Source organism: Gekko japonicus, unplaced genomic scaffold (genome assembly GCF_001447785.1).
Source record: "Gekko japonicus isolate JY-2015 unplaced genomic scaffold, Gekko_japonicus_V1.1 scaffold316, whole genome shotgun sequence".
Taxonomy (NCBI): Eukaryota; Metazoa; Chordata; class Lepidosauria; order Squamata; family Gekkonidae; genus Gekko; species Gekko japonicus.
Window position 1 is genome coordinate 1 of NW_015169784.1, and position 12,855 is coordinate 12,855.

At 47.6% G+C, this 12,855-nt stretch overlaps 1 protein-coding gene across 1 annotated transcript in view; it reads left to right on the forward strand.

Annotated features, from left to right (window-relative positions):
• Window positions 1–244: 244 nt before the first annotated feature.
• Window positions 245–12,855, forward strand: part of VARS (valyl-tRNA synthetase) — a gene marked incomplete at its 5' end in the record, with an annotated part of 22,085 nt that continues 9,474 nt past the window's right edge. The window contains 10 exons of the mRNA XM_015416891.1: window positions 245–335; window positions 1,046–1,170; window positions 1,557–1,660; window positions 3,338–3,496; window positions 4,480–4,570; window positions 5,763–5,868; window positions 6,892–6,962; window positions 7,084–7,209; window positions 7,323–7,427; window positions 8,425–8,493. Coding sequence (XP_015272377.1) covers window positions 245–335; window positions 1,046–1,170; window positions 1,557–1,660; window positions 3,338–3,496; window positions 4,480–4,570; window positions 5,763–5,868; window positions 6,892–6,962; window positions 7,084–7,209; window positions 7,323–7,427; window positions 8,425–8,493 — 1,047 coding nt within the window. The remainder of the gene's footprint in view (window positions 336–1,045; window positions 1,171–1,556; window positions 1,661–3,337; window positions 3,497–4,479; window positions 4,571–5,762; window positions 5,869–6,891; window positions 6,963–7,083; window positions 7,210–7,322; window positions 7,428–8,424; window positions 8,494–12,855) is intronic.

Sequence of the window (12,855 nt, forward strand, 5' to 3'; positions counted from 1 at the left end):
AAGGAGTGTACCGTTCTTCGACTTAAGAGAAACTCAGATATGGGACGGAACTGATAGTGACAGAAAGGCATGGCTGGGATTCAAGACTTCCAGAACAAGGTGCTTCTTTACATTGGGGGAGAGAGATGGGAGGCATTTTCTGAAGGAGGAGCATCGGGCGCAGTGAACTAGGGCATATTAAGAGTCTGGGAAAGTAGCTACTGCAAATGCATCTGCCTTCTCATCTTCCCAATTTTGTTCACAGCATCTGCATGGCCGGAGGGTCCTTCACCCCTTTACCGGGCGGCTCTTGCCTATTGTTTGTGATGACTTTGTGGACGTGGAGTTCGGAACTGGTATGTGTTGGGCTGAGAGACAGGAGCACGTGCACCTTTCTATCCCTAATTGCCAAGCAACCACTCTGAATGTGTTGTTTTTAACCTCCTACTATGGAGGGTGCCTTGAGATCATTGAACATGAAGGTGCATTCCTGGGCAATCTTGTGTCTGTGTGTGTTAGGGGAGGGGCGGAGTGGCCCAGTAGCAGAGCATCTGCTTGGCATGCAGAAAGTCCCAGGTTCAATCCCCAGCACCTCCGGGTAAAAGGACTGGGCAGTTGGTGATGTGGAAGATCTCTGTGTGAGGCCCTGGAGAGCTGCTGCCAGTTGAGTAGACAATACTGACCTTGATGGAGCAAGGGTCCTATTCAGTATAAGGCAGCTTCATGTGTTTGTGTGTGTGTGTGTAGACAGTAGTAGATAATATTGACCTCAGTGGACCAATGGTCTGATTCCATATAAGGCAGCTTTATGGGTTCATAGGAGGTCTCGTTGTTACTTGCCTTTGTTTTGAGAGAAGCTCCACCGAGTCAGCGGTCTGCCATTCTGGCAGAGTTTTCTGATGGAAGGGTAGAAGGAGCATCCATCCAGCCTCACATCACCACTTGTGGTGCAAAAGGAGCAGTTGGGGAGTAAACTCAAAGATCAGGTTGCAGTAGAGGAGATACTTCCTGATCTGTGTGGGCCGCCACCCTCGTGAAAACCTTTGCTCTCTGCCTCCCCCTTCAGGTGCTGTGAAGATCACCCCAGCTCACGATCCAAACGACTATGAGGTCGGCCTGCGTCACGGGCTCGAATTCGTCACCATCATGGATGAGAACGGCTATCTTGTCAACGTGCCCCCTCCTTTCTTGGTACCAGTGGGAATGGGCAGGGTACAGGGCCAGGGCTCAGAGGAACCGGGGCAGTTTGGTCAGGGATCCTGGAGGGTTTGGGGGTTTTTTGGTCATCTTCTGGGCGTGGAACAGGGGCCAGTGGGTGTGGGTGTGGAGGGGGAGGTATTTGTGAATTTCCTGCATTGGACAAGATGACCCTGGAAGTCCCTTCCAACTTTGTGATTCTGTTTAGGTCTAGGCCCTATTCATGTGGGATGGTGTTAGCTTGGCTTGTCCTAATTAGGAGTGTGTGACATTGGGGGATCATGGGTGATAAGGTGTTGGGTTTAGGTGACCCATATATGCATTCCAGCCATGCAGTTATCTTAATTCTCACCTCCCCCCTCTCCTGCCCCTCCCACCAGGGCATGAAGCGGTTTGATGCCCGTCGAGCAGTGTTGGAAGCTCTGAAGGAAAAGGGGCACTTTAAGGAGGTGAAGGACAACCCCATGGTGGTACCAGTCTGCAGGTGAGGAGAGATTGTGCGGTACAGGAATAACGTAGGCTGGAATGGCCAATTTCTGCATTCTTGAATAAGAAATCTGAGGCTAAAAGTGGCTTTTGCCATACCCAGTAACCTTTTTTTAACGAATGGTTAGTCTATGGAATAAATTGGCTGCTACCTAGCAGTAATAGCATCACAATGAAGGATTATGCAATAAGTGGTGGCAGCTAAAAGCATAGACTGCTCCATAAAAATATGGAGCAAAGGTCCATCAGTGGCTCTTAGCCAGAAGGCATAGAGGGAACATTCTGTCTAATTCAAATTCAAATACCTTTTATTGGCATACAGGGAACACTCTGTCTAGGGCAGTGATGCTCTGTATTCTTGGTGCGGGGGGGGGCACTGTGGGAGGGCTTCTGGAGTTCTGGCCCCACTAGGGGACCTCCTGATGGCACCGGGGTTTTGGCCGCTATGTGACACAGAGGGTTGGACTGGATGGGCCATTGGCCAGATCCAACATGGCTTTTCTTATGTTCTTCTGTATAATCGGGCAGAGCTGGGACACTACTTCGAAAATCTGAAGAGAGACCCAAATGCTATGAAGCATTTTGTTTTTCAAATTTTGAGGGAAAAGGTGAGGAAACCATATCTGACAAATGGAGTTTTGGCCCTCAAAAGCTTGTACCCTGAATATCACAGGAATCTTTGAGGAGCTACTAGACTCGAATCTAGCTCTTCTACTGCAAACCAAAATGGCCTCTGAAACTTTTCCTCCCCCCATTAACTGCACCTTGACTAAAATGTAGTAGGGATGCTGGGGGTATATTAAATTGCTTCAGAGTCCAGATTTTAGATTTATAACATGTCCTGTGGCATGGTGGCGGTGGGGGAGATGTATGTAATTACTGTGTTAGAAAAACAGCTCATAGTCCTAAACTGTCCGAACTCTTAGTTCACATGAAATAAGCATTAATAAATCCTCACTGAAGTTATTCAGGAGGTTGGGCTTTTCTCCTATTTCTCTCCACATTTGCTCAGTGTAGAGGAGAAGATAAGTCCGCCGCTTTCTCACTGTAAGCTCCTTTGCCAAAGCTTATTAAAATATTCAGGACACAAAGCTTTAAGTCTAGCACTGCCAAGATTTGTGCCACTACAGAATGCAGATTTGGGGGCCAGAGTGGGGAGAGGAGAAACTCATGCAGCTAAAGATTCTCTCTTATGTTCTTATGTTCTTATCTGAGGGTTTTTTTTAATGTGCTGGGAGCTTTTGACACAAACAGTGAGCGAAACCAGTGGAACTGCTAACTCTCCATTAAAACACAATCTTTTTATGTGTCAGGAAAAGACTGAATTGGGTGACAGGTTTGGGGCCTAGCTGTTAACAAGGTTGTCTGTAACCAGAAACATGGAGGATTTGAAGCAGAGTGATAGTGGGATGCAGGGCTAAAAAGGGATGATAACAAAGAGTGGGTTTAGCTTCCTGAGAGAGAACCTGAAGATAAAAGAGTGTCCCATCTGAGGGAAGGGGGGAGTATATGAACAAGTGGAAGAATATTTTGGTATGTGGGAGAGAAGGAGACATCTAGGACACTTTATTTGGTGAAATGAACGATTAACAGAAAGCCAGTTGGTGAGCTGCTGGACCAGCAGTATTCATGGGCCTGTGATTATTCCATGTTTCTCTCCTTACAATCACTGTAGCCGTTCCAAAGATGTGGTGGAGCCACTTCTGAAGCCCCAGTGGTACGTGCGCTGTGACACAATGGCCCGAGGGGCTGCTGAGGCAGTGCGCCGAGGTGACCTCCGCATTGTGCCAGACTTCCACCTCAAAACCTGGTTCAACTGGATGGATAATATCAGGTGAGGTTATTGCCCAATCTCTAAGAATGATGGCTGCAGTAAGCATCCTTTTGGAAACTGGGTGAAGTAGACAGAGGGAAGATAATCAGACCCTTCATGTCTCCATTGATTTGTCTGCTCCATCTCCAGAGGGTGGAAGACCCATGAGCAATTTCCTTAGTCCGTCCTTTGCTTTCTCACAAAGTTTGGCAAAACATTCCTCCCCTTTCCTACCAGGAAACTTCCCAGCTTCTTCTCAATTATTGCTGGGGTGAATCTATTTTATGGAGTTCTGAGCCAGAATGAATCAGAGTGATATAACCTACTTTTTGGTCTGGGTGATCAAGTACTCATAGGTAGGGAAGGGCATGAACAACATTTTTTCAGTTCGGGGTTCATGGCCGAACCCATGCGAACCAGGAGGTTGTTTTGTGAACTGTATCAGTTTGTGAGTCATTTAAAGTTTAAACCCCTGCCTTCTATTCCTATAGCTTTTTGTAGAGAGCAGAAAACAGGGACGATTTAAACCACTGCTTTCTGCTCCTTGCAAAAAGCTGTGGGGAGCAGAAACCAGGGGTTGAAATGGCTCTGAACCATTTCACCCCCTGTTTTCTGCTTGCCACTGGTGTATTTGTGAAGAGCAGAAAGCAGGGGTTTGCTCTTCATGAACTGCCATAAACTGCATCAAAATTCATGACAGTTTGTGGTGGTTCTTCACTTTGTGAACATTGCTTTGCGAACCACGAACCAGCGAACTTTAGTTCATCAGCTGGTTCATGCCTATCCTCACCCATAGCAGTTCTTTCATTCTTTCTCTCCTCAGCCTCCTTCCCCTCAAGTTTTTCCCCCAAAAGAGGGATTTGTAGTGTACTTTGGGTATTTATGTGTGTGAACCTTCAGACTCTCCAGAAACTTCATGATGAGGGTAGAAAGGTGTGGTACAAATTTTACTATTTCACCACCATTTCCCCTTTAATTAATCTCTATTCATGCTTCAACTCTAGGGATTGGTGCATTTCTCGACAGCTGTGGTGGGGCCATCGTATCCCAGCATATTTTGTGACCATTAATGACTCCTCAGTCCCTCCAGGGGAGGTAAGATAAACTACCAAGCTGTTGTGGAATGGGTGATGGTGGGAGGAAACATCTGGGAGATACAAGCAGATATGCAGCTTTCTTCATGTGCTCCAAGAGCCTGTGGCTAAAGACAGGATTGAAGGAGGAGCAGGGGTTATTTCGTAGAAAAAGAGGTGAGGAGCTCATTAGCATAACTCATTAGCATAACTTATTTGCATATGCCACACCCCCTGACATCACCCGAAGTGTGTCAGAAGGCTCAGGCTCCACTGGACTGTTTTGGATTGCTAGCTATTGGGGGGGGGGGGACACATGTAGATCTGTCCTTGCAGAGGAGGGAGAGCTGGTACCTGAATAAAACTTGGTCTTAAAGGTGCCATTGGACTGTTTACTTGACTGTTTTGGGCCGGGGGGGGGGAACTCTGCAACTTACCTGGCTGCTTCTTGCTCTGACTGAGGGCTGCTGGGAGCAGGGGGTGGGGCTTGTTGCATGTGTCCCGCCCCCTGGGTTCTTTACTGCCGGAGCTCCACTCCTGTGCGCTCCTGCAGGAAATGACCCCTGAGGAGGAGAGAATGCACATGCAGCTGCAGCTGCTGCTTTTAAATTTCTAAATGACAGGCTCGGGTTGACCTACAAAAAAACCTGTGAGTGAATGGAATGTCCCAAGGGTCCCCAGTCTTTTTGAGCCTGCAGGCACCTTTGAAATTCTGATGTAGCACGGTGGGCACAGCCACAAAATGGCTGCCGCAGAAGGTGGAGCCAGCCACAAAATGGCTGCCACAGTTTATCTAAAGTCACAAGGAAGATCCTTGTGCTGTGGTGGCAGCTGCTGCCAAAGCAATGGTTTTTAAAAATCTGATCCACCAATCAGAAGCCACGTTGAGTAAAAGCCCCACATAGCCATCCCCACTTTCTAAAAATGCTTCGCCCAAGTCGCTACCAGAATCTGTTCCTGTCATTTCTGCTCATACAAGAGCGCTAGCAAAAGTGGCATTTTTGCACTGACTCTAACCCCTAGGTTAGCTCAGATATCAGAGGAATGATGCCCTTGTGTCATTGGAGTTGTGATGTCCAGGAAATGTGTTCAAATGTAACAAAGCCAATCTTCTAGCTTTCAGCCAGTTAATCCATAAAAACCTTAGTTGACAAGATGGATACTCTGACCGGACTCCACGATAGCATACAGTTATCCTTTTGCCTTCTTCTCAGGATACTGACGGCAAGTACTGGGTGAGCGGCCGAAGCGAGCAAGAAGCAAAAGAGAAAGCTGCCAACGTCTTCAATGTGACCCCGGATAAGATCTCGCTCCGGCAAGGTACGGAGGACTGGGGTATGCAGGAAGGGAATTAGCAAGGTTGTTACAGCTCTGCTTGAACACACAAAGCTTCCCGGTACCGAATCAGAACCCTGGTCCATCAAGGTCAATATTGCCTGCTCTGACTGGCAGCAGCTCTTCAGGGTCCCAGGCTGAGGGTCTTTTACGTCATCTACTACCTGATCCTTATGCCAGGAGATACCAGGGATTATTAAACCTGGGACCTTTTGCAAGCGAAGCAGATGCTCTGCCACTGATCCACAGCCCCCCCTCAGGCTCTGTTCTCCCCATTTCCTCAGGCTTCCCTCTAGTTAAGGATATAGTAGAGCTGTGCTGGCTCAGACCAGAGGCCCTTCAAGTCCAGCACAGTGGCTAACCCGCTGCCTTTAGGAAGCCCACATGTGGAATGACTGCAACAGCCGCCTCCCACCCACACTCCCCAGCGACTGGTAAAAAGAGGCATACTGCCTCTGGTACTAGAGGGAGCAGACAGCCGTCATAGTTAGTAGCAGGGCTCTTTTTGTAGAAAAAGCCCAGCAGGAACTCATTAGCATAATAGGCCACACCCAACAGCAGGAACTCATTCACATGTTAGGCCACACCCCTGACAGCACAGCTCATTAGCACATTGGGCCACACACCCCATGTTACCAGAAGTGTGGTTATCCAGCCACACCCATCTTTTGCTTCTTATTCTGTTTACCTTGTTTGTTGTCAAAACCCAGGGCTTTTTTTGTAGCAGGAACTCCTCTGCATGTTAGGCCACACACCCCTAATGTAGCCAATCCTAATGAGTTTCTGCTGTTGGGTGTGGCCTATTATGCTAATGAGTTCCTGCTGGGTGTGGCCAACTTGGGAGCCAGCCGGAACTCCGTTCCTGTGCGTTCCTGCCCAAAAATAGCCCTGGTTAGTAGCCAGTGATAGCTGTTTAGGAATTGTGTTCTTTCTCTGAATGAATGGCATCAGAATAGAACCATTTCCTTTCTGTCCTTTTAACCACTGATTCTCATGTCCTGTTTCCAGACGAGGATGTCCTGGACACCTGGTTCTCCTCTGGCCTGTTTCCTTTCTCCATCTTTGGATGGCCAAACCCTGTAAGTTAGGCTGTCGAGCGGAGGAGGGGATGGGCAGTGGGGGGGGGGGCACGTGTTTGGTGTTTGCTCGACTCCAGGTCTCTTTCAGCTTTGCTACAGTTCCCTTTTTCTTCTCTTCTAGAGTGAAGATCTTCAGGTTTTTTACCCCGGCACTCTCCTGGAGACGGGGCACGATATTCTCTTCTTCTGGGTGGCCCGCATGGTCATGTTGGGCCTCAAGCTTACTGGGAAGCTGCCGTTCAGAGAGGTGAGAGAGGGGCTCTGTTATGGCACCCAAAGCTCCCCAAGTATAGTGCCCATTGATGGGCCTCTCCATACCCCTTCCCTTATTTATCCTCTTTCTGTGGCACCTCCTTCCAGGTTTACCTTCACGCTGTTGTCCGAGATGCCCACGGCAGGAAGATGAGTAAATCACTGGGAAATGTTATAGATCCGTTGGATGTGATTACTGGCATTACACTGGAGGTAACTTCTCATTTCACACTCTCAGAAAGTTCCAGAAGGGAGGTCCGTAAGCCAGTGCCATGACAGGCGTAACTGCATCCTGGGCAAAGCTGAAGGTTGTCCCAGCCAAAATCCAATGCTGCTCTTGAGCAGGGGTCATTTCGTAGAAAAAGAGGTGCAGGAGCTCATTAGCATAACTCATTAGCATAACTTATTTGCATATGCCACACCCCCTGGCATCACCAGTAATGTGTCAGAAGGCAACACCCACCGCTCAGGCTCCACTGGACTGTTTTGGATTGCTAGCTATTGGGGGGGACGGGGGACGTGCAGATCTGTCCTCGCAGAGGAGGGAGAGCTTGTACCTGAATAAAACTTGGTCTTAAAGGTGCCACTGGACTGTTTTGGACCAGGGGGGCCGGGGGGGGGCTCTGCAATGTACCTGGCTGCTTCTTGCTCTGACTGAGGGCTGCTGGGAGCAGGGGGTGGGGCTTGTTGCATGTGCCCGCCCCCTGGGCTCTTTATTGCTGGAGCTCCGCTCCTGTGCACTCCTGCAGGAAATGACCCCTGCTCTTGAGGTTTCCCTCACAACTTTTTGACATTCTCCTCAGCACTAAAAGAGAATGCCACAGAGATTTCTGGCCATCTCACTTAGCACTGGGAAGGCTCTTGTGTGAGTGAGTGATTTTAGGCCCCAACTTTTTCTGGGGAAGATTTACCCTCTAAACTGGGGACCCTCTCTGTCATTGATGACCAAATACTGGAGGGGATGAACCTTTTTAGTTTGATTCTGTCAGGGAAGTTTGGTGGACTGGACTGCAAAGGACTCAAATCACTGTGTGTACGGGCTTTGGGAAGAATCGCATACTTAAGTGGGAACTTCTCTGGACTGCTCATGGTTTTATTTGGCCGTATGGAAGCTGAGGGTATGAGGGAGAGAATCTTCGGGGTTTTCCTGCTTATGTAGCATATCCTGGCTCTGTCCCGTGAAAGACCACCTTTTCCTCTGCCTCCACAGGGTTTGCATGCTCAATTGCTCGACAGCAATCTGGATGCCGCAGAAATAGAGCGAGCGAAACAAGGACAGGTTAGTTGCTTTATTTATTTATTTGGAACTTTTCTGGGCTTCCTCTCCAGAGACCTGCTTGAAGTAAAAACCCCATACCGAAAACAATGACGTAAGAATGATCATTTGTAAAAACAAGCCATAAAACAGCGTTCAGCAGCCTGGGATGACATTCATAACACCAGTCCTCAAGCATTCCAAAGGTGAGGGGCCACCACTGAAAAAGGCCTTCCTCTGGTCACCACCCACCTCATCTTTTGCAGGGAAGGGCACACGTTACACGGTGCTTACCTCTGCTGTGCTGGTCACAGTGGCACAGGCTCTTTTCTGGCTTCTGGCAAGAGCAAGACCAACCATGCAGAGATCTGGTTAGATTTACAAATCAAGGTGGCTTATTAAGCACAGCAGCCACATGACAGTAACAACAGTAAACAATCAAGTTACAAGAATCTTAAAGGTGTCATATCACCTCTCCCATGGGAATTAAGTATGCCGGCCAGTCGCTTCAGGAGAAGTAGAGAGCCTCTAATTTGGGAGAAACAGGTTTGATTCCCCACTCCTCCACTTGCAGGTGCTGATGTGACCTTGGCTCAGTCATAAATTCTTTCAGAGTGGTTCTCTCAAGGGCAGTTCTCAAGAGAGCTCTCTCAGCCCCACCTACCTCACAGGGTGTCTGTTCTGGGGAGGGGAAGGGAAAAGAGATTTTCTGAGACTCCTTCGGGTAGAGAAGGGCAGAGTATAAATCCAATCTCCTCCTCTTCTTCTTCCTCTTCTTCTTCTTCCTCCTCCTCCCCCCAGGATGGCAGGGAGGAAGCAAACACTCTCTGTCCATCATGCCTACATTTGCTCTAGCATCATTGGAATTGGAGAGTTTCTTGGGGGTTTTGGGCTGGTATCTTGCTCTTTGAGCTTTTCGCTATCTGGATTGCTCTGAGCTTCCCTTGGTCTGATGGTCCATCTTGTAAAGCAACAGCAACTGTTTCTATTGCTTTTTGGCGCACAGGTCAAAAGGTTCCATTACGCCACCCCCCCCTGGAAGTCTTCTCTGTGTGCGTTCTGACCACGTCTTCTCAAAGACCACCTCGTCTTCACCTCCGCGTGTAAAGCTTAAGCAAATTCTAGAACTACCTAACTACTCCCATCTTCCTCCAGACTATCTTCACACGTTGCGTCAAGCCACAGTTTCTGTCCTAACTATCACTCTGTGGAGGCTGTTCCCTAATTTTCCAGACGCTTATGCAGACAAGCCCCCAAGACTGAACTTCTGAACTATGGCCAGTGTAGCCACAGATTGCTGCCCTACTGTCACATGGACACATGGCGCTGCCTTATACTGAATCAGACCCTTGGCCCATCGAGGTCTGTATTGTCTGCTCTGACTTGCAGGGGCTCTCCAGGGTCGCAGGGAGAGGTTTTTGACACCACCTACCAGTTGACCCTTTTAATTGGAGATGCCGGGGATCACCCTGGAGAATCTTTCAGTGACTGGCTCTGTCCAGTTTAACCATTACTTAGCAAATCGTCTCAGCCGGTAGATCTCCTTTTTACAAATATACATCTTCCTTCTTTTTTTTTTTAATTTGTTTTTATTCTTTTACTTAAAAATACACTTAAATACAAAAGGAGGAAGAAAAACTCAAGCACTACATGTGTAATACAGTATATCCTGCCAAGAAGTACAAGTGATATCCATTATAAGTATTACCTTAACTGTGAACCAAAAAGAATCTGTGATCAGATTCTTGGTGACCATACATAACTATATTAAACTTCTTTAATCTTAAGGCTACTCTTCTAATTAACACCCTCAGTCAGTGCTGTGTACCGCACAGTGTGTATGAACTTACTCTACTTATTCAAAAACCGGAGGTATCCAGTGTGTTATAAGAACAACCACCTATGATAATTGTGGTTTCCTTCTTTTTAGCTATAGCCCGCGAGCTTCTTTACTTACTTACTTTCCTTTTCAGAGCTCCTGTGATCCGATAATCTTGAGCAACGACTAAGCTTTTTTAATCAGTCAGCTAAGTTCTAGCTTATTTATGGGGAGAAGATTCTTCAACCTAAATTCAAAGGGTTCCTAAATTCAGAGGTCCTCATGTTACCAACGCTGGGCTTGAGAAGAGGGTCTTAACTGGTGGACTGGAGAATATGGGACTGTTAGTATCCTTTTTTTAAAATGCATTTTTCTGTTTGTGTGCTTGCGTACCTGGAAGCAGTGTTCCCTCTAAGCTGAGTTAGTGTGAGCTAGCTCAGAGTTTTTTAGCCTTGGGCTCACACATTTTTTGTCTTTGCTCAGGAAGGAGGGCTCCAGAGCAAACCAATTCATGCAGTAGCCAAATCGCTCACTCACAACTTTAATGCCAGCAGCTCACAAAGTAGAATTTTTGCTCACAAGACTCCACAGCTTAGAGGGAACATTGCCTGGAAGTCATGGTGACTTCTGGTGACCCCTACCGGGGTTTGGACGTTTTCAGAGAGGCGGCTTGGTATTTGCCTGCCTCTGCATCTCAGCCCTGGTATTCCTTTGGAGGTCTCCCTTCCAAGGACTTGTCAGGGTCGGACCTGCTTAGCTTCCGAGATCTGACGAGATGAGGCTTGCCTGGGCTATCCAGGTCAGGGCAGTATCTTTTTAAAATGTTGATATCTGTTTGTCTTATCAGTATAGTTTTTTTATCCTGTTATTCCTCCAGGTGGCTTAGGGTACATGGTTATCTGTTCACCATTTTATCCTCTCCGTAACCCTGTGAGGGAGGGTAGGACAGAGAAAGTTTGAGTATCACAAGATCATGGAAAGTGTGGAGATCTGAACCTAGGTCTCTCCCGCTCTAGTCCAGCACTCAAGCCGCTCTACTGTCACATGGACACATGACGCTGCCTTATACTGAATCAGACCCTTGGTCCATCGAGGTCTGTATTGTCCGCTCTGACTTGCAGGTGCTCTCCAGGGTCTTAGGGAGAGGTTTCTGACACCGCCTACCACTTGACCCTTTTAACTGGAGATGCCGGGGATTAAACCTGGGACCTTCTGCATGCCCGGCAGAGGCTCTTCCACTGAGCCACTCCCCACAGCTGGCGCTGTCCCCAATTTTAGTTAAATGCTCTGTAGACTTTAGTACAGGCTTGACTACACCCTGGTCACTTTGTGTCATACGGTGCTTGCGTGGCTGTGTGCCCACTTAATTGTGCTGTCGTGCCCGTTTCCCCAGATTTCTCGTAGCTCTGGTATATTCTCTCTCTCTCTCTCTCTCTCTCTCTCTCTCTCTCTCTCTCTCCATACACGCAGTATTTCTTCAGAAAAATGAAAGTTGTATACCCAGCTTTACAAACTAATCTGCAGTACTGTAAACAGATCATATAGACCTGATTAACTTCAGTTCACCGTCCTAGTCAGACTAATCTTGCCAAGGTTGTGGCATTTAAAACAAATTCTTCAGTATCTTTGGGAAGTAAATCTACAGAATTCATCAAGAAGCATTCTGAAGGAGAGAAAGAACTCTTTACCTGTTCTTTGAGTAAAAGCTCTAGAAATCATTTCCCAGTATTCTGCATCTCTAACGCATATGTATAAAGCTCGCTTCAGCAGCTCCACAAGTCCAACGGTCACCTCATAACCCCTTGATTAATTTTAGCTGATTTATGAGGGGTAGCTAACATATTCTTTCTCTTTTCTTTGTCTCAGTTTAAAATTGGAGGTACGCGCTTACACTTTTAACAAATTACGCTTAGGCGTCTAAGAGCAGGAATTATCGGGCCTCAGAGGACCTCATCCCTTATATGCATGAATCACTGCTCTGAGTATGCCTCATGTTTTGTATATAATTAGAGACCTAACAGGCACACTCCTCCGAGGCGGGAAATATTTTAGCATACTTTGGTACCTGCAGTAGAGAGACAGCAGAACAAGCCGTCACAGTAGCGATTCAACTGGGGATCTCCCAGAATTACAACTGATCTCCATAATATAGAGATCAGGTGCCCTGGAGAAAATGGTTCCTTTGGAAGGTGAACTGTATAACACTATACCCTGCTGTGGTCCCGCCCTTCCCCAAACCCTGACCTCTTCAGCCTGCACACCCAAATCCTCAGGAATTTCCCAACCCGGAGTTGGCAACCCTATAATAGTGAATCATGCAGAGATACAGTGGGCAGCATCCTTTGTGGCTAGGCACTTTTGGCTTCCCAGCACACTTCTTGTTCTCTCCCAGTACACCAGTGTACCCCATCACAGGCCTTTTCCTCCAGTTACTTGGTTTATGTGGCTACAAGCATGGACAGCTTCAAGAGGGAATTAGATAAGCATATGGAGCAGAGGTCCATTGGTGGCTATTAGCCACAAGGTGTAGATAGGAACGCTCAGGCTGGGGCAAGTGATGCACTGTA